This window comes from Danio aesculapii, chromosome 3 (assembly GCF_903798145.1).
Source record: "Danio aesculapii chromosome 3, fDanAes4.1, whole genome shotgun sequence".
In the NCBI taxonomy this organism is placed as follows: domain Eukaryota; kingdom Metazoa; phylum Chordata; class Actinopteri; order Cypriniformes; family Danionidae; genus Danio; species Danio aesculapii.
In genome coordinates, this window is record NC_079437.1 from 62,378,881 (window position 1) to 62,397,379 (window position 18,499).

The 18,499-nt window shown below is 42.7% G+C and overlaps 2 protein-coding genes across 5 annotated transcripts in view; both read left to right on the forward strand.

Annotated features, from left to right (window-relative positions):
* The window catches only part of LOC130221820 (gastrula zinc finger protein XlCGF57.1-like), a 59,521-nt gene that overhangs the window by 347 nt on the left and 40,675 nt on the right, over positions 1–18,499 (forward strand). The window lies entirely within an intron of this gene.
* On the forward strand, positions 259–10,987 carry LOC130221819 (gastrula zinc finger protein XlCGF57.1-like). 4 transcript variants are annotated; one of them, XM_056454416.1, is made up of 3 exons: positions 270–977; positions 1,619–1,751; positions 3,258–5,173. In XM_056454416.1, exons 2-3 carry the CDS (start codon positions 1,733–1,735, stop codon positions 4,385–4,387), a joined length of 1,149 nt encoding a protein of 382 aa, XP_056310391.1. In that variant the 5' UTR covers positions 270–977; positions 1,619–1,732; the 3' UTR covers positions 4,388–5,173. The 4 variants fall into 4 exon arrangements, with proteins under 4 accessions (XP_056310393.1, XP_056310391.1, XP_056310389.1 ...); XM_056454418.1 differs by lacking the exons at positions 1,619–1,751; positions 3,258–5,173 and adding an exon at positions 7,742–10,987 and having other exon boundaries at positions 259–977; XM_056454414.1 differs by lacking the exon at positions 1,619–1,751 and having other exon boundaries at positions 271–977.

The window sequence follows — 18,499 nt, forward strand, 5'->3', positions numbered from 1 at the left end:
TTACAGCGTAGAAATGTAAGACTGGAGAGGCCTGTAGCAGCTGACAAAATATGGGTGTAATAAGGGTGTAATTTTTTTTTTTTTTTAATTTATAGAGAACATTAAATGTGTAAATTTCTGCTTTTATAACATTTTATTACAACATATATGTTATAACTTTTATTTTATAAACGTATAACCTTTAACTTTATTGCACACGCTTAATTTACTAGTAAAACAGAATGTGGGATTAGTATAATAGTAAAAAACACTTAATAATTAATTTATTAAAGTATTGAGAGATACATGTAAGCAATCAGAGACATGATCACGCTGCACACATGAGATGTAGAATCGGCCACTCAAGACTTACACACACATTTATTGAACAGGGAAGAGAAACCTATGTGTAACTTGTGTGAGAATATTGTGATGGTAAAACATATTTGAACAGAATGTATATGTTTAAATGATATTAGAGAATGTTTTTATTCAGGAAATATTTGAAGGCAAATGTTTAAAAATGTGTTTTCTGGAGGAATTTTACAATATTTATCATTGATCAGACTGAAAGAGCTTATAAGACTTTATCAGTGTTGCTGTTATTTGTGTGTTTTTAACTGATTAATGATGTTTCAGAAACACTTATGATTGTCAATTATATATTGAATATTTAATACAAGTGTTGTCATGAATATAGCCAGTGCTGCTGATGTGGCATTAAAACATAAATATAAATGAACAGAATGTTAATTTGAATAATTATCTCCTCCTCCAGTGAAGCTCCTCCTCCTCCAGTGAAGCTCCTCCTCCTCAAGTGAAGCTCCTCCTCCAATTAAGCCCCTCCTCCACCAGTGAAACTCCTCCTCCTCCAGTTCAGCTATAAACACTGGAATATTCCCATCAGGCTCCAGTGAAGAGTTGATTGAAGGACAGCGAGAACATGAGTGATCCAGAACCCTGCAGAATTAAACATGAAGACACTGAACAACAAATAGGTTGGTGTTTATTCCTGATTCTTCATTAATAAGCCTGAAGAACAATAATGATGAACAGCTTTGAACAGTTGATCTGATTTATTGTACAAAAACAAATGATTTTCTATAAAGACAGAGAGAAATAAACACACTTTCTGTTCACAAGGTAAACAATAGGGACTGAAGCTCAGTTGTCTTTTATTCCCATGTTTTGATCAAATGATCAGTAAAAGGAGGTTTGTTAAACATTTACCCCTCTGGGCTCTGAGGAGAAGTGTCGATATACCCTGACATCTGACATACAGATAGTAAATATGTGACCATATAGAGCTTTTTCCAACTAATTAATCATAATGGTTAGAGTTTTTAAATTACCCCGTTTACTCATTCATACTTTAAACAATATACTGATTTACATCAAGTGTGATGTGATGTGATCTGAGTCCATAATGCACACACTTATGACTTCTTAATGTTTTCATACTGTCTCCGTCCTCCTCTCCCTGTATCTTCTCTATTGTCCTCGTGATGAAAAGTAGACAAACAGCACAGGTCAACATGATTATAAAGCTGGAAGTATCCAAAATCACACACACTATACCTCCTCTCTCCCGTCTCTCTCCTCTTCAGGGTCTTTTTCTGTCTGTTTCTCTCCTGTTCAGACACATGATGAATCCAGTCTGTGCTGCCCTACCGTTAGCCTCCTCTGCCTGGTTAATGCTAGTTTGCTCATCTAACGTTACCATAATGTCTTCTGTACCCTCATACTGCTGATCATGGGTCTGTTTGATGAAGGTGTGTATGAAACATGCCTCTTCCTGTTGTCCTTTTCTTGTGCACGTTTTTATGCTCTGTAACTCAGTCAATGGAGCAAAAACAGCCATGAATATAACGAAAAGGGAGTCAAGTTTCACAGAGAGCATTGAGTTTGTTTTTATTTCAAAGCATTTTCCCAAAATATGTCAACATAAGATGTCCCCAAAAATCAGTCAGTTTGCTGAAACAGAAAGTTTTGGCCAAGTGAAAGCCTGGTTTATACTTCTGCGTTGAGTGATCAGCATGATCCACGGCACATGTAATGCGTGTAGCTGTGCATTTATACTCCTGCGTGCTATTTGTGTTGCTCTGCAATAACACTTCTGAAACGCTAGCTGGCAGTGAGGTGTTTATGTTCTTCTGTGTCGAGTTATTTTTTACTGGTGTTTTGTTTTTTCTAAAGTGGGTCAAGTGGGTCAAACAAGTGGGTCAAACTCGCTCATTTTGAGGAGGGAATCGGCAGACGTGCAACAACTTTAATCATATGGTGAACACAAAACATCAGTCTCCATGTAGAGCTCCTTCACGGAACTTCACACTTGTAAACACATGCTTCATCGGGCTGTATCCGCTTGTTAAGTCATGACGTATTGATGATGTGTGGAATATTGTTTCCGGGTCCAAGCCGCTACTCATTTAAATTGAGAAAATATTTGTTTATGACGACCCCTTTTATATATATATATATAATTTTTGAAAGTATCACAGCGCTTTGTAAATGTTTATTACCATTTGATGAGTCTCCCCATACAGTTTGATAGAGCGATTGGACCCGGAAGCCGCTTTGCATGACGTCTCACTTAACAAGAGGATAGTGTGGGCGGAGAGCTGTTCAGTGCGGCTTTTACCTCCGCCCCCATTTGTCAGCGCTACCAAACCGACCAATCACAGAGCTTTCTCTACATGTCGTTACATTTTTTGAGAGGTGTCACTGATGACAAGGGCTATGCATCCCTGCATGGGCTGCAACGGAGCGTACGTGTGCACGACGCAGAAGTATAAATCAGCCTTAAGCCTCAAATCGCCCCAGAATGGATGAAAACGACCCAACGTTCCACCCTTTATGCAGATGTTGTACAGGTATGTATCATGTCTGTGAGGCAAATATTCACAGACATTCAGCTGTTTGTTTAGCTGTTACCCCAGAACTTTCTGACGTGTTTGCCAGTCAGGCACAGAATGAGAAAGTATTCCCTCTCGGCTTTACAAATTTTAGAAAAACCTTTTGTTGTAATTATGAATACATACGAATAAAAATAGGCCATTTACAGTTTTCAAACCTGTGTCTCCTCAATATGACTAGAATTACTTTTATGGTCAGTCATGTAAGAATCCGCTTCTATGTGTATACTTGTAGTAGACTAAACTAAACATGATCTAATTTATTATACATTTAATATGCATCAATATTACAGTTTGTGTAGCCAATGTTGTAGTACCTTTTAGAGTTTTTAAGACTTAATAAAAACTGATTATTTTTTTCAGACCTAATTGAAGAGAATGAGGCGACTAAAGAGGAGGAACATCATGTCAAAATTGAGGACAAAACTCATTTACAGACTGATGGTATTTTGAAAAAGAGAGACAAGAATCAATTCACCTGCACCCAGTGTGGGAAGAGTTTCAGCCAATCATCATCCCTTAATAGACACATGAAGATCCACTCTGGAGAGAATCTATTCACATGCACTCAGTGTGGGAAGAGTTTCAGCCAATTATCAGCCCTTAATCTGCACATGAGGATGCACACTGGAGAGAAACCATACACATGCGCTCAATGTGGGAAGAGTTTTAGCCAATTATCAGCCCTTAATAAACACAATAAAATCCACACTGGAGAGAAACCATTCACATGCACTCAGTGTGGGAGGAGTTTCAGCCAATCATCATCCCTTAATCTACACATGAGGATCCACACTGGAGAGAAACCATTCACATGCACTCAGTGTGGGACGAGTTTCAACCAAATATCAGCCCTTAATAAACACAAAAAAATCCACACCGGAGAGAAACCATACACATGCACTCAATGTGGGAAAAGATTCAGCCAATCATCAAACCTTAATCAACACATGAGGACCCACACTGGAGAGAAACCATTCATATGCACTCAGTGTGGGACGAGTTTCAGCCACTCGTCGTCCCTTAAACTACACATGATGATTCACACTGGAGAGAAACCATTCACATGCACCCAGTGTGGGATGAGTTTCAGCCAATCACCATCTCTTTATAGACACCTAAAGATCCACACTGGAGAGAAACCGTTCATATGCACTCAGTGTGGAAAGAGTTTCAGCCAGTCATCACACCTTAATCTACACATGAAGCTCCACACTGGAGAGAAACCGTTCACATGCACTGGGTGTGGGAAAAGTTTTAGCCAATCATCAGACCTTAATAAACACATGATGATCCACACTGGAGAGAAACCATTAATATGTACACAGTGTGGGAAGAGTTTCAGCAGCTCATCAAATCTTAATAAACACACGAGGATCCACACTGGAGAGAAACCATTCACATGCACTCAATGTGGGAAGAGTTTCAGCCAATCATCAACCCTTAATCAACACATGAAGAGCCACACTGGTGTGGGAGTATATGTGTGTTGAGTGTGAGAAGAGTTTTATTACAGCTGGAGAATTGAAACGGCACCAGAGGATTCCCACTGGATAGAAACCTTGCAAGTGTTCACAATGTGACAAGGTTTATTCGGTTTGTACATTTGAAAACACATGATATTATTTACACTGAGGAGAAACCATAGTAGTGTTGACACTGCAACTAGAAATTTAGTCTGCCAGGAACCCTAAAACAAATGAGAGTATTCTCACTGTAGTATAACCATAGACATGATCAACGTCTACACAGTTTCCCTCGCTCAGTGCAGCTTAAGAAACACATGGACAAAAAGCTGCACACTTGATATGAATGCAGCAAAACATTTTCTTGAGTGCAAAGGATGTTTCCTGTTTGAAGAATGTTTGAAAAACTGATTGACAGTTGTGTTGCGCTGCTCGCGTTTACTGCTAAACATAATGATGACGAGAGAGAGAAAACAAAACATAAACATCTGTTAAACAGCACCTCTACCGCACTCCCCCACCAAGTCATTAAAATCTCTCTGCGAGTGATCACACCGGTGCGGATACATCTGTACAGCTCTGCTGCTCCACTCTCCAGTGTATTCATGTGGGTACTGTTGTTGTTTTTAATCATGTTCTCTGTCTGACCCCCTGTTTCCAACTGAACTCAATAAGAAAATAATTTCAGCAGGAATTTGTTCAAAATGATGTCACTTTAGTATGTTCTTCAATTTAGTTTGCAGTATACCATGGCCCCAAACTTTGTCTTGTGTATTTGTTTCTTTTGTTTTAAATAAAGTTTCTTTACTCTCATGGTCAAGAGTCTTTTTAGATTACTACATTTCCTTTTTTTGAATATAATAAAAAACTTGATGGTTTTTTAAAATGATTTCAGCAGAGCGGGAGGTGTAAAGTTTTACAATATTTAAACACTATTTGTAAAATGTTTCCATTAGCTCAGGGGTGTCCAAACTCTGTCCTGGAGGGCCGGTGTCCTGCAGATTTTAGCTCGAGCTTGCTTCAACACACCTGCAAGGATGTTTCTAGAATGCCTAGTAAGAGCTTGTTTAGCTAGCCCAGATGTGTCTGATTGGGGTTGAAACTAAACTTTGCAGGACACCGGCCTTCCAGGACCGAGTCTGGACATCCCTGCATTAGCTCATTGGTTAAAAGACTTTAGAATTACCATCTTAACATCTCACGTTTAGATAAATCTCAGCTAATTGGTCAATTTATTCAGCCTTTTCTTATGTGTTGTTGTCCAATAAATATTTCAGATGGAATTTCATCCGATTTGCACTCATCATTTATATAAGAGGGACTCTCACTGTCTTGTTTAATTAGATCACCTCCTTAGATAGGAGTCCAGGAGCATCTGAGACACAGGCAGCAGCTCTACTCTGTGCTCCTCCCAGGTGACTGATTTCCTCACACTATCTCTGAGGTGTGACCTGCCATGCTGCGAAGGAAACAAATTTTGGCCATTTGTATTCCAGATCTTGTCTGTGTGCTCATGACCATAGGTAAGAGTAGGATTTTAGACTGACTGGTAAATTGATAACATCCCCTTTCAGCTCCTCTTCTTCACCACAACAGATCACCAATCTGCCTTTCAATCTTACATTCCTTTTGTCTTCCATTCATCTTTTTCTGACTCATGAACAAAAACCCCAAAGTACTAGAACTCCATCTGGCTTAAGGACTCTTTCCCAAACTGGAGATGCCATCCACCTTTTTTCCAGTCAACCACCATGGCCTTGGGCTTATCCCTGCCACCTCAAACTCGGCAACAACCCATCCCGGTGCATGCTCAATGTCCTCCACGTCCCGTGAATCCAAAAGGACTTCATCTGCAAACAGCAGAGTTTAAATCCTGTGGGATCCTTTCAGAGATCAAATCCACTTGGAACACACCCTCAGGTCCCCCTTCTTAAAAATGAGAGCCACCACCCCAGTTGCCCACTCTAGAGGTACAGTCCCCTAACTCAATGTAGAAGCATATTAGCCAAGACGGCTCCACAACATCCAGAGACTTGAGCTACGCAGGATGGATCTTATCCATCTCAGCTGTTTTGCCCCTGCAGAGCTTGCAAACTACCTCAGTAACTCAAGGTGTGGAACTCCTTCTAAATCCTTAGGCACCATATGGTTTGCCAGAATCTCTTTGAGGATGACAATTAGTAATCTTCCATGGTCTCCCCAAACTCCTCCCAGGCCTGAGTTTTATGCAACCGCCCGCAAAGCATTCTTGGGCTGTCGGTATCCATCAGCTGCCTCGGGAGTCTTACAAGCCAGCCACGCCTGGTAAGACTCCTCCTTCAGTATCCCTTTCAGTGTCCACCATCGGGTCTTACTGAACGTAAGAGTTAAAAATGCTTCTGATATGTAGTTCAGCCAGACATTGCCAGAGGATCCTGATGATGCATTTGGGCCTGCCAGGTCTATCCGGTCCTTTCCTCTGCCAGCGTATCCAACTCACTACCAGGTGGTAATCAGTTGACAGCTTTGTCCCTTTCTTTACACAAGTTCTTAAGCATACGGTCTGAGATCAAATGAAGCGATCACAAACTCTATAATCGACCTCTGGCCTAGTGTGTGCCATGTGCGCTGAAGCACATGCTTATGCTCAAACACAGGGCTTAAAATTGCGACCGCTTTGGTCACCTATGCACCTGAAAGTTTTTCTATGTGACTTCAAAATACATTTGGGAGCATTTGTGCGAGTGTATAAAATTGTTGGCATGCGACCATTCTCACTGCTAAATGTTCACTGCTACAAGAGAATGAAAATATCCCTGACAGATTTTATTTTAGAAACCACCTAAAGTTACAGATACCGGTTTATGAAAGTTTAATAAATTTACATAATATAAAAAAAGTTTTCAGGTAACTGTTTGCCACTGAATCTAAACATTTTAAGTCTGTGAGGTTTTAATCCTTTATTTAATCATCATAGCATTGTCAGCTGTGCAAGTGGCAGCTAAATGTAAAATTAATATTGTGTACACCATCGCAAAAGGGCTTGCATTCACTAAGATTAAACTAATAAATCTGCAATATTGGTGCACATTTCAGGTCTGTCATTTCTGTTAAATAAATATTCGTGGAGATTCAGCTCTTTATTCTGACGCATTTGCCAGTCAGGGACAGGATGAACACGTATTCCCTATCGGTTTTATTAATTTAACAAAAACATAATGCTGTTGCACTTATGAATATATACAAATAAAAAATAGGCCCTTTACAAATGTGAACTCAGATTAAATCAAAACTAAACATGATCTGCACCAACAGTACAGTTAGCCAATGTTTCCAGTGTCTTTCACTTCAGCTTTTGATGAGTTTCTGTGACTTAATAAAAACTGAACTTTTTTATTTCAGACCTAATTGAAGAGTATGAGGAGATTAAAGAGGAGGAACATCATGTCAAAATTGAGGAAAGTCATTTACAGACTGATGGTATTTTGAAAAGGAGAGGCAAGAATTGTTTTACCTGCACTCAGTGTGGAAGGAGTTTAAGAAGAAATAGCAGCCTTAAGAATCACATGAGAATCCACACTGGAGAAAAACCATTCACATGCACTCACTGTGGCAAGAGTTTCAGCCAATCAACATCCCTTTATAGACACATGAAAATCCACACTGGAGAGAAACCATTCACATGCACTCTGTGTGGGAAGAGTTTCATACAATCATCAGACCTTAATCAACACATGAAGATCCACACCGGAGAGAAACCATTCACATGCACTCAGTGCGGGAAGAGTTTCTGCCAATCATCATCCTTTAATCAACACATGATGATCCACACTGGACAGAAACAGTTCACATGCACTCAGTGTGGGAAGAGTTTTATACAATTGTCAAACCTTAATCAACACATGAAGATCCACACTGGAGAGAAACCATTTACATGCACTCAGTGTGGAAGGAGTTTCAGCCAATCATCACACCTTAATAAACACATGAAGATCCACACCGGAGAGAAACCATTCACCTGCACTCAGTGTGGGAAGAGTTTTATACAATTATCGAACCTTAATAAACACATGATCATCCACACTTGAGAGAAACCATAGACAAAATCGGTGTCAATTAGGGATGCTCATAACCGAAAGTATGCATTTTAACCGATTAATGGTATTAGTTAAAACCATTAAAAGTTAATCGTATTTTTGATGTTTTGCTGCAGAAATATGCAACGCATATTTGTTAATTGTGGAGCGTTTGCAGGTGCAACCACACTTGCCTACAGACGAATTTTGTCAAAATAAAACGAAAAGAAGGATATTGCTTGCCACAGTTTTGAGTTGACGGCCAAACCAGCGCTGATGCTGATCACCTCTGTCCTGGATCTGCATCATAAACACCTCCGTTTCTTTGCACAAGTGGAGAAAGAAGCCGCAAAGGCAAAACCTTCTGAAATGTGCTCTGCTTTGGAAATGGCCACAAGTTTTTTTTTTTGTTTTTTTTATGACAAAACAACCAACCTTTTTTTTTCCAATGGATAATTACAGTTATTAATAATCCTTATAAAAGTCCATATATAAAATAGCCCACATAATTTGAATAAAACAAATCCTGATTAATTTAAATGATTTTTGCAGATGGAAACTCATCACCAACCTGAGACTTTCATTTTATAGCTATATTTAATGCAATACTTTATTTAAAAACAAAATTATTAAATGCCATAGTAGCCTATATTTTGAATATACAGTGCATCTGGAAAGTATTGATAGCGCTTTACTTTTTCCACATTTGTTTATGTTACAGCCTTATTCCAAAATGGATTAAATTGATTTATTTCCTTAACATTCTATACACAATTCCCCATAATGACAATGTGAAAAAGAGTTTTTTTAAATTGTTGCAAGTTTATTAAAAATTAAGCTCTGAAAAAAATCACATGTACATCAGCGTTCACAGGCTTTGGCGTGAAGCTCTAAAATTAGCTTAGGTCCATTCTGTCCACTGATCATTCTTGAGATGTTTCAGCAGCTTCATTGGAGTTCACCTGTGGTCAATTCACATGATTGGACATGATCTGAAAAGGCATACACCTGTCTATATAAGGGCCCAGGGTTGACAGTGCATGTCAAAGCACAAACCAAGCATGAAGACAAAGGAATTGTCTGTAGACCTCAGAGACAGGATTGTCTGGAGGCACAAGGCTGGGGAAGCCTACAGAAACATTTCTGCTGCTCTGAAAGTTCCAATGAGCACAGCGGCCTCCATCATCCGTAAGTGGAAGATGTTTGACCACCAGGACTCTTCCTAGAACTGGCCGGCCATCTAAGCTGAGTGATCAGGGGAGAAGGGCCTTAGTCAGAGAGGTGATGATCAATAACCTGATGGTCACTCTGTCTGAGCTCCAATGTTCTTCTGTAGAGAGAGGAGAACCTTACAGAAGGACAACCATCTGTGCAGCAATCCACCAATCAGGCCTGTATGGTAGAGTGGCCAGACGGAAGACACTCCCCGCCTGGAGTTTGCCAAAAGGCATCTGAAGGACTCTCAGACCATCAGAAACTAAACTCTCTGCTCTGATGAGACTCAAACTGAACTCTTTGCTCTGAGACTCGAATTCAACCCTTTGGAGTGAACGCCAGGCATTACATTTGGAGAAAACCAGGCAGCGCTCATCACCAGGCTAATACCATCCCTACAGTGAAGTATGGTGGTGGCAGCATCATGCTGTGGGGATGTTTTTCAGCAGCAGGAACTGGGAGACTAGTCAGGATAGAGGGAAAGATGAATGCAGCGATGTACAGAGACATCCTGAATGAAGACCTGCTTCAGAGTGCTCTTGACCTCAGACTGGGGCGACGGTTCATCTTCCAGCAGGACAATGACCCAGAGAACACCGCCAGAAGTATCAATGGAGTGGCTTCACAACAACTCTTTAAATGTCCTTGAGTGGCCCAGCCAGAGCCCAGACCTAAATCCTATTGAACATCTCTGAAAATGGCTGTACATTGTCGCATCCCATGCAACCTGATGGCGCTTGAGAGGTCCCAAAGACCGGTGTGCCAAGCTTGTGGCATCATATTCAAGAAGACTTGAGGCTGTAATCGCTGCCAAAGGTGCATCAACAAAGTATTGAGCAAAGGCTGTGAATACTGATGTACATGTGATTGTACTACTTTTTATTTTTAATAAATTTGCAACAATTTCAAAAACTCTTTTTTCACAGTTTCATTATGGGGGATTGTGTGTAGAATGAGGAAATAAATCAATTTAATCCATTTTGGAATAAAGCTGTAACATAAACAAATGTGGAAAAAGTGAAGTGCTATCAATACTTTCCAAATGCACTGTAAGTCAACACACAGTGGGTACGAAAAGTATTCAGCCTAGTCTTTTACTAAATACTGAGGAAAAAAGGGTCTGAATACTTGGGACCATGTGATACTTCCGTTTTAATAAATCTGCAAAAATCTCAACATTTCTGTGTTTTTCTGTCAATATAGGCTGCTGTGTGTACATTGAGGAAAAAAATTACTTAAATGATTTGAGCAAATATACCTTTAACCTTGTAGTTAAAGTGTTGTTGTGATTATATCCTAAGTTCTTCATCTTCATTATTATCCCTAGACATTTGTTGGTTGCTTTGATTGTTCTACGTGTTACATTTTATAATAAATTACTTGCATTCAGACTATTTTGTTGGTTGATGTCACTTTTATGTTGTCATCAGATGAGCAGGTCATAACACTTTGTAAAATGTTTCTGCTTGTTTACAGGGATAAACTGAAGCAGAGAAGTAATTTTAGGAAGGCAATTCATTTAGAGTACATTAACCTTAGCCCAGAGGGACAAATTTAGGGATGACCATCTCCTTAAGTCCGATTTGTAAATTCAATCACAATTCATATGGGGAAATATTTATGATTTTCACTTATAAATTCACAAATTGTGTTTTGAATGAATTGTGCTGTGCTTGTATTAATGTTATGTTGTAAATGTATTATTTTTGAGACTGATCTGGCTCTATAAGTGCCACCCAATCTTACATTTACATTTAGTTATTTGGCAGAGGCTTTTGTCCAAAGCGACTTACAATTGAGGAGACATTCAGCAATTCAACAAGAGGCAGTACATACAGGAAGTGCCTTTTAGTTTTTAGATTACCAATGAATCTGCAGTCCGTGTGAGATCATCTCTGACAAAATTTTACTTTCTACACAATTCCTGACAACAGATTTAACAACTCAATTTGAGCCAAGTTGATTCTTAGCCTTGGGCAGATAGTTGGACATAAGGTGCCTAGGATCAGCGGCACTTGGGTATAAAGGTAATTTAACTGTTTTACCATAAAGAATTATGTGTAGGAAATCAGAGTTGGGCTACTCTCTCTTACTCAGCCTCATAGCAGACCCCAGTGGCTTCTGCTGCAACACATACCACACAATTATCATTAAACTATTAACACCCAGACATTACTATGAAGTATTAGTTTTGGAAGGCAGCTTCCTGGTTGTGGCAGTTCTCAAGAGGCTTTACCTGAGACCAGTGTCTCCATGCAGTACCAAGAATTCCTTTGTCAAGTAAAACAGCGTGTTTTTAGCGAACATGTAAAAACTTGCACCTGGACCTAGCAAGCGTCTGGACCAACCAAGATCCAGTTGGAGGATGATTGGTCTCTGGAACAACTAAGTGCATTTGAGGGATAGTAGGTCTCTGGAACAAATAAGTCCTGTTGGGGGATAGTGGGTCTCTTTGGGAGGAGTGTAGGTCTCTGGAACAACTAATCCGTTTGGGGGAAGGCGGGTCTCTGGATGGTAGCTCTTTCTAGCGAGCGTCTGGAACAAGTAAGTCCAGTTGGGGGATGGTGGGTCTCTGGAACAAATAAGTCCAGTTGGGGGATGGTGGGTCTCTGGAACAAATAAGTCCAGTTGGGGGATGGTAGGTCTCTGGAACAAAAAAGTCCAGTTGGGGGATGGTGGGTCTCTGGAACAAATAAGTCCAAATGGGGGATTGTTGGTCTCTGGAACAAATAAGTCCAGTCGGGGGATAGTGGGTCTCTGGAACAAATAAGTCCAGTTGGGGGATGGTGGGTCTCTGGAACAAATAAGTCCAGTTGGGGGATGGTAGGTCTCTGGAACAAATAAGTCCAGTTGGGGGATGGTAGGTCTCTGGAACAAAAAAGTCCAGTTGGGGGATGGTAGGTCTCTGGAACAAAAAAGTCCAGTTGGGAGATAGTGGGTCTCTGGATGGTGGCTCTTTCTAGTGAGCGTCTGGACCGACTGTCCAGTTGGGGAATGATAGGTCTCTGGAACAAATAAGTCCAGTTGGGGGATGGTGGGTCTCTGGAACAAATAAGTCCAAATGGGGGATTGTTGGTCTCTGGAACAAGCAAGTCCAGTTGGGGGATGGTGGGTCTCTGGAACAAATAAGTCCAGTTGGGGGATGGTAGGTCTCTGGAACAAAAAAGTCCAGTTGGGAGATAGTGGGTCTCTGGATGGTGGCTCTTTCTAGTGAGCGTCTGGACCGGTCCAGTTGGGGGATGGTGGGTCTCTGGAACAAAAAAGTCCAGTTGGGGAATGATTGGTCTCTGGAACAAATAAGTACAGTTGGGGGATGGTAGGTCTCTGGAACAAAAAAGTCCAGTTGGGAGATAGTGGGTCTCTGGATGGTGGTTCTTTCTAGCGAGCGTCTATACCAACCAGGGGGCAGGTGGGTCTCTGGATGGTAGCTCTTTCTAGCGAGCATCTGGACCAACCAAGGTCCAGTTGGGGGATGGTAGGTCTCTAGAACAAATAAGTCCAGTTGGGGGACAGTGGGTCTTTTTGGGAGGATGGTAGGTCTCTGGAACAAGCAAGTCCAGTTGGGGGATGGTGGGTCTCTGGAACAAATAAGTCCAGTTGGGGGATGGTGGGTCTCTGGAACAAATAAGTCCAAATGGGGGATTATTGGTCTCTGGAACAAATAAGTCCAGTCGGGGGATAGTGGGTCTCTGGAACAAGTAAGTCCAAATGGGGGATTGTTGGTCTCTGGAACAAATAAGTCCAGTTGGGGGATGGTGGGTCTCTGGAACAAATAAGTCCAGTTGGGGGATGGTAGGTCTCTGGAACAAATAGGTCCAGTTGGGGGATGGTAGGTCTCTGGAACAAATAAGTCCAGTTGGGGGATGGTAGGTCTCTGGAACAAATAAGTCCAGTTGGGGGATGGTGGGTCTCTGGAACAAATAAGTCCAGTTGGGGGATGGTAGGTCTCTGGAACAAATAAGTCCAGTTGGGGGATGGTAGGTCTCTGGAACAAAAAAGTCCAGTTGGGAGATAGTGGGTCTCTGGATGGTGGCTCTTTCTAGTGAGCGTCTGGACCGACTGTCCAGTTGGGGAATGATAGGTCTCTGGAACAAATAAGTCCAGTTGGGGGATGGTGGGTCTCTGGAACAAATAAGTCCAAATGGGGGATTGTTGGTCTCTGGAACAAGCAAGTCCAGTTGGGGGATGGTGGGTCTCTGGAACAAATAAGTCCAGTTGGGGGATGGTAGGTCTCTGGAACAAAAAAGTCCAGTTGGGAGATAGTGGGTCTCTGGATGGTGGCTCTTTCTAGTGAGCGTCTGGACCGACTAAGGTCCAGTTGGGGAATGATAGGTCTCTGGAACAAATAAGTCCAGTTGGGGGATGGTAGGTCTCTGGAACAAATAAGTCCAGTTGGGGGATGGTAGGTCTCTGGAACAAATAAGTCCAGTTGGGGGATGGTAGGTCTCTGGAACAAATAAGTCCAGTTGGGGGATGGTAGGTCTCTGGAACAAAAAAGTCCAGTTGGGGGATGGTAGGTCTCTGGAACAAAAAAGTCCAGTTGGGAGATAGTGGGTCTCTGGATGGTGGCTCTTTCTAGTGAGCGTCTGGACCGACTGTCCAGTTGGGGAATGATAGGTCTCTGGAACAAATAAGTCCAGTTGGGGGATGGTGGGTCTCTGGAACAAATAAGTCCAAATGGGGGATTGTTGGTCTCTGGAACAAATAAGTCCAGTCGGGGGATAGTGGGTCTCTGGAACAAGTAAGTCCAGTTGGGGGATGGTTGGTCTCTGGAACAAATAAGTCCAGTTGGGGGATGGTGGGTCTCTGGAACAAAAAAGTCCAGTTGGGGAATGATTGGTCTCTGGAACAAATAAGTACAGTTGGGGGATGGTGGGTCTCTGGAACAAATAAGTCCAGTTGGGGGATGGTAGGTCTCTGGAACAAAAAAGTCCAGTTGGGAGATAGTGGGTCTCTGGATGGTGGTTCTTTCTAGCGAGCGTCTATACCAACCAGGGGGAAGGTGGGTCTCTGGATGGTAGCTCTTTCTAGCGAGCATCTGGACCAACCAAGGTCCAGTTGGGGGATGGTAGGTCTCTAGAACAAATAAGTCCAGTTGGGGGACAGTGGGTCTTTTTGGGAGGATGGTTGGTCTCTGGAACAACTAATCCGTTTGAGGGATGGTAGGTCTCTGGAACAAATAAGTCCAAATGGGGGATTGTTGGTCTCTGGAACAAATAAGTCCAGTCGGGGGATAGTGGGTCTCTGGAACAAGTAAGTCCAAATGGGGGATTGTTGGTCTCTGGAACAAATAAGTCCAGTTGGGGGATGGTGGGTCTCTGGAACAAATAAGTCCAGTTGGGGGATGGTAGGTCTCTGGAACAAAAAAGTCCAGTTGGGAGATAGTGGGTCTCTGGATGGTGGTTCTTTCTAGCGAGCGTCTGAACCAACCTGGGGGAAGGTGGGTCTCTGGATGGTAGCTCTTTCTAGCGAGCATCTGGACCAACCAAGGTCCAGTTGGGGGATGGTAGGTCTCTAGAACAAATAAGTCCAGTTGGGGGACAGTGGGTCTTTTTGGGAGGATGGTTGGTCTCTGGAACAACTAATCCGTTTGAGGGATGGTAGGTCTCTGGAACAAATAAGTCCAGTTGGGGGATGGTGGGTCTCTGGAACAAAATAGTCCAGTTGGGGGATAGTGGGTCTCTGGATGGTGGCTCTTTCTAGCGAGCGTCTGAACCAACCTGGAGGAAGGTGGGTCTCTGGATTGTGGCTCTTTCTAGCGAGCGTCTGGACCGACCAAGGTCCAGTTGGGGAATGATTGGTCTCTGGAACAAATAAGTCCAGTTGGGGGATGGTGGGTCTCTGGAACAAGTAAGTCCAGTTGGGGGATCGTGGGTCTCTGGAACAGATAAGTCCAGTTGGGGAATGATAGGTCTCTGGAACAAATAAGTCCAGTTGAGGGATGGTAGGTCTCTGGAATAAATAAGTCTAGTTGGGGGATAGTGGGTCTCTGGAACAAATAAGTCCAGTTGGGGGATGGTAGGTCTCTGGAACAAATAAGTCCAGTTGGGGGATGGTAGGTCTCTGGAACAAAAAAGTCCAGTTGGGGGACAGTGGGTCTTTTTGGGAGGATGGTTGGTCTCTGGAACAACTAATCCGTTTGAGGGATGGTAGGTCTCTGGAACAAAAAAAGTCCAGTTGGGGGATGGTGGGTCTCTGGAACAAATAAGTCCAAATGGGGGATTGTTGGTCTCTGGAACAAATAAGTCCAGTCGGGGGATAGTGGGTCTGTTTGGGAGGATGGTCGGTCTCTGGAACAAATAAGTCCAGTTGGGGGATGGTAGGTCTCTGGAACAAAAAAGTCCAGTTGGGGAATGATAGGTCTCTGGAACAAATAAGTCCAGTTGGGGGATGGTGGGTCTCTGTAACAAAAAAGTCCAGTTGGGGAATGATTGGTCTCTGGAACAAACAAGTCCAGTTGGGGGATGGTGGGTCTCTGGAACAAATAAGTCCAGTTGGGGAATGGTGGGTCTCTGGAACAAATAAGTCCTGTTGGGGGATAGTGGGTCTCTTTGGGAGGAGTGTAGGTCTCTGGAACAACTAATCCGTTTGGGGGAAGGCGGGTCTCTGGATGGTAGCTCTTTCTAGCGAGCGTCTGGAACAAAAAGTCCAGTTGGGGGATGGTGGGTCTCTGGAACAAATAAGTCCAGTTGGGGGATGGTAGGTCTCTGGAACAAAAAAGTCCAGTTGGGAGATAGTGGGTCTCTGGATGGTGGCTCTTTCTAGTGAGCATCTGGACCAACTAAGGTCCAGTTGGGGAATGATAGGTCTCTGGAACAAATAAGTCCAGTTGGGGTATGGTGGGTTTCTGGAACAAAATAGTCCAGTTGGGGGATAGTGGGTCTCTGGATGGTGACTCTTTCTAGCGAGCGTCTGAACCAACCTGGAGGAAGGTGGGTCTCTGGATTGTGGCTCTTTCTAGCGAGCGTCTGGACCGACCAAGGTCCAGTTGGGGAATGATTGGTCTCTGGAACAAATAAGTCCAGTTGGGGGATGGTGGGTCTCTGGAACAAAAAAAGTCCAGTTGGGGGATGGTGGGTCTCTGGAACAAATAAGTCCAAATGGGGGATTGTTGGTCTCTGGAACAAATAAGTCCAGTTGGGGGATGGTCGGTCTCTGGAACAAATAAGTCCAGTCGGGGGATAGTGGGTCTGTTTGGGAGGATGGTCGGTCTCTGGAACAAATAAGTCCAGTTGGGGGATGGTAGGTCTCTGGAACAAAAAAGTCCAGTTGGGAGATAGTGGGTCTCTGGATAGTGGCTCTTTCTAGTGAGCGTCTGGACCGACTAAGGTCCAGTTGGGGAATGATTGGTCTCTGGAACAAGTAAGTCCAGTTGGGGGATGGTGGGTCTCTGGAACAAGTAAGTCCAGTTGGGGGATGGTGGGTCTCTGGAACAAGTAAGTCCAGTTGGGGGATGGTCGGTCTCTGGAACAAATAAGTCCAAATGGGGGATTGTTGGTTTCTGGAACAAATAAGTACAGTTGGGGGATAGTGGGTCTCTAGAACAAATAAGTCTAGTTGAGGGATAGTGGGTCTTTTTATGACTCAAATTGACAAGAATGTACAAAAAGCTGCCACTAGGGGGCAGTGGACCAATGAAAAAAATGTGTTCAAGGTGCCTGAGGGCGAGGAGTATGTCCCAAGGGAATCTTTCATTTTTGAGGTAGATTTCACCTGGAGACCACACGAGACACTGCTTGCAACTTACACCACCAAGTTTTGGAGATCATTGCATGTAACTTCTCTGGACCTGCATGATAGAAACCTATGATACAGATACATAAGTTCAGTACGAGCAGAAGATAGACAAACAAATTCATCATGAAATTTCCATAACCCATTTGAAGCTTTGTGTGGCCCTAATTTAACCCATTGATCTTCGGGGTCATCTGCAGTATAAAATTCAGAACAGGAACATATTTATAGAACAGGTCTATTGAATCCATCAATGTACATGTATTCTGATGTCTTTTTAAGAGTAATATTAGTGATGCTAACTTGACCCTAATGCTAAACATTGCCGGCTTCCTAACAATGCATGTGTAAATGGCCTGGGGTCAGCTGCAACACAAAAAACGTAGGCAGCTGACCCCTATTCTTCACCCACCAATTTGAAAACTTTAGCTATGGCACTCTCAGAGAGGACAGATTTGTTCTTAGACTTGTCATTTTTACACATTCACAGAGATAGTGGGGTCATTTTTGCTAAATTTGGAAACATGACCTGCTTTCCCACATTTGTTGCAGCATTTACCAGAGGGAGGGGCTGGGCTTGAACAGCCATCACTCTCCTGTAACCGACCCCAGCACATTGTGCTCCATCAGGCCAGGTCATCCCAAGTTGAAAATTCAGCAGAGCCAGTGAGTGCTAAATCTTAATGTCAGCCCATTTGCAGCAGATTCTAGCCCAAATGGCTTGTCAAATTCTGGATCACAGTTATTTACAGCTCAGTGAGTTTTCAAATGCTGTACAAAAAAAAAAAAGATATTCTAGAGATCCTGGTTTTTGCTTAACCTGGGTAACATTAATCCAGGCAAAGTCGCCTTTCCCCAATACCTCTTGAACCTGATCTTTGTATTCTCTGTATGCATCACAATACCCCACCCAATCCTCTGGGCACTCTGGGGTCATACTGTATCATTTGGATTTAAGGTAATTTGGATACAGGGACTAAACTCTCTCCTATTGATTGAACATCAGCAATTCCCAATTTTTGTTGTCAAGCCACAGCCTCTATTTGGGTTAGACAGTCGACTTATTTGGGTTAGACAGTTTAAGAGGTTCAAACCCTGCAAGAATGTGACTTTTCTCACCTGGCGTAAGCTGAGC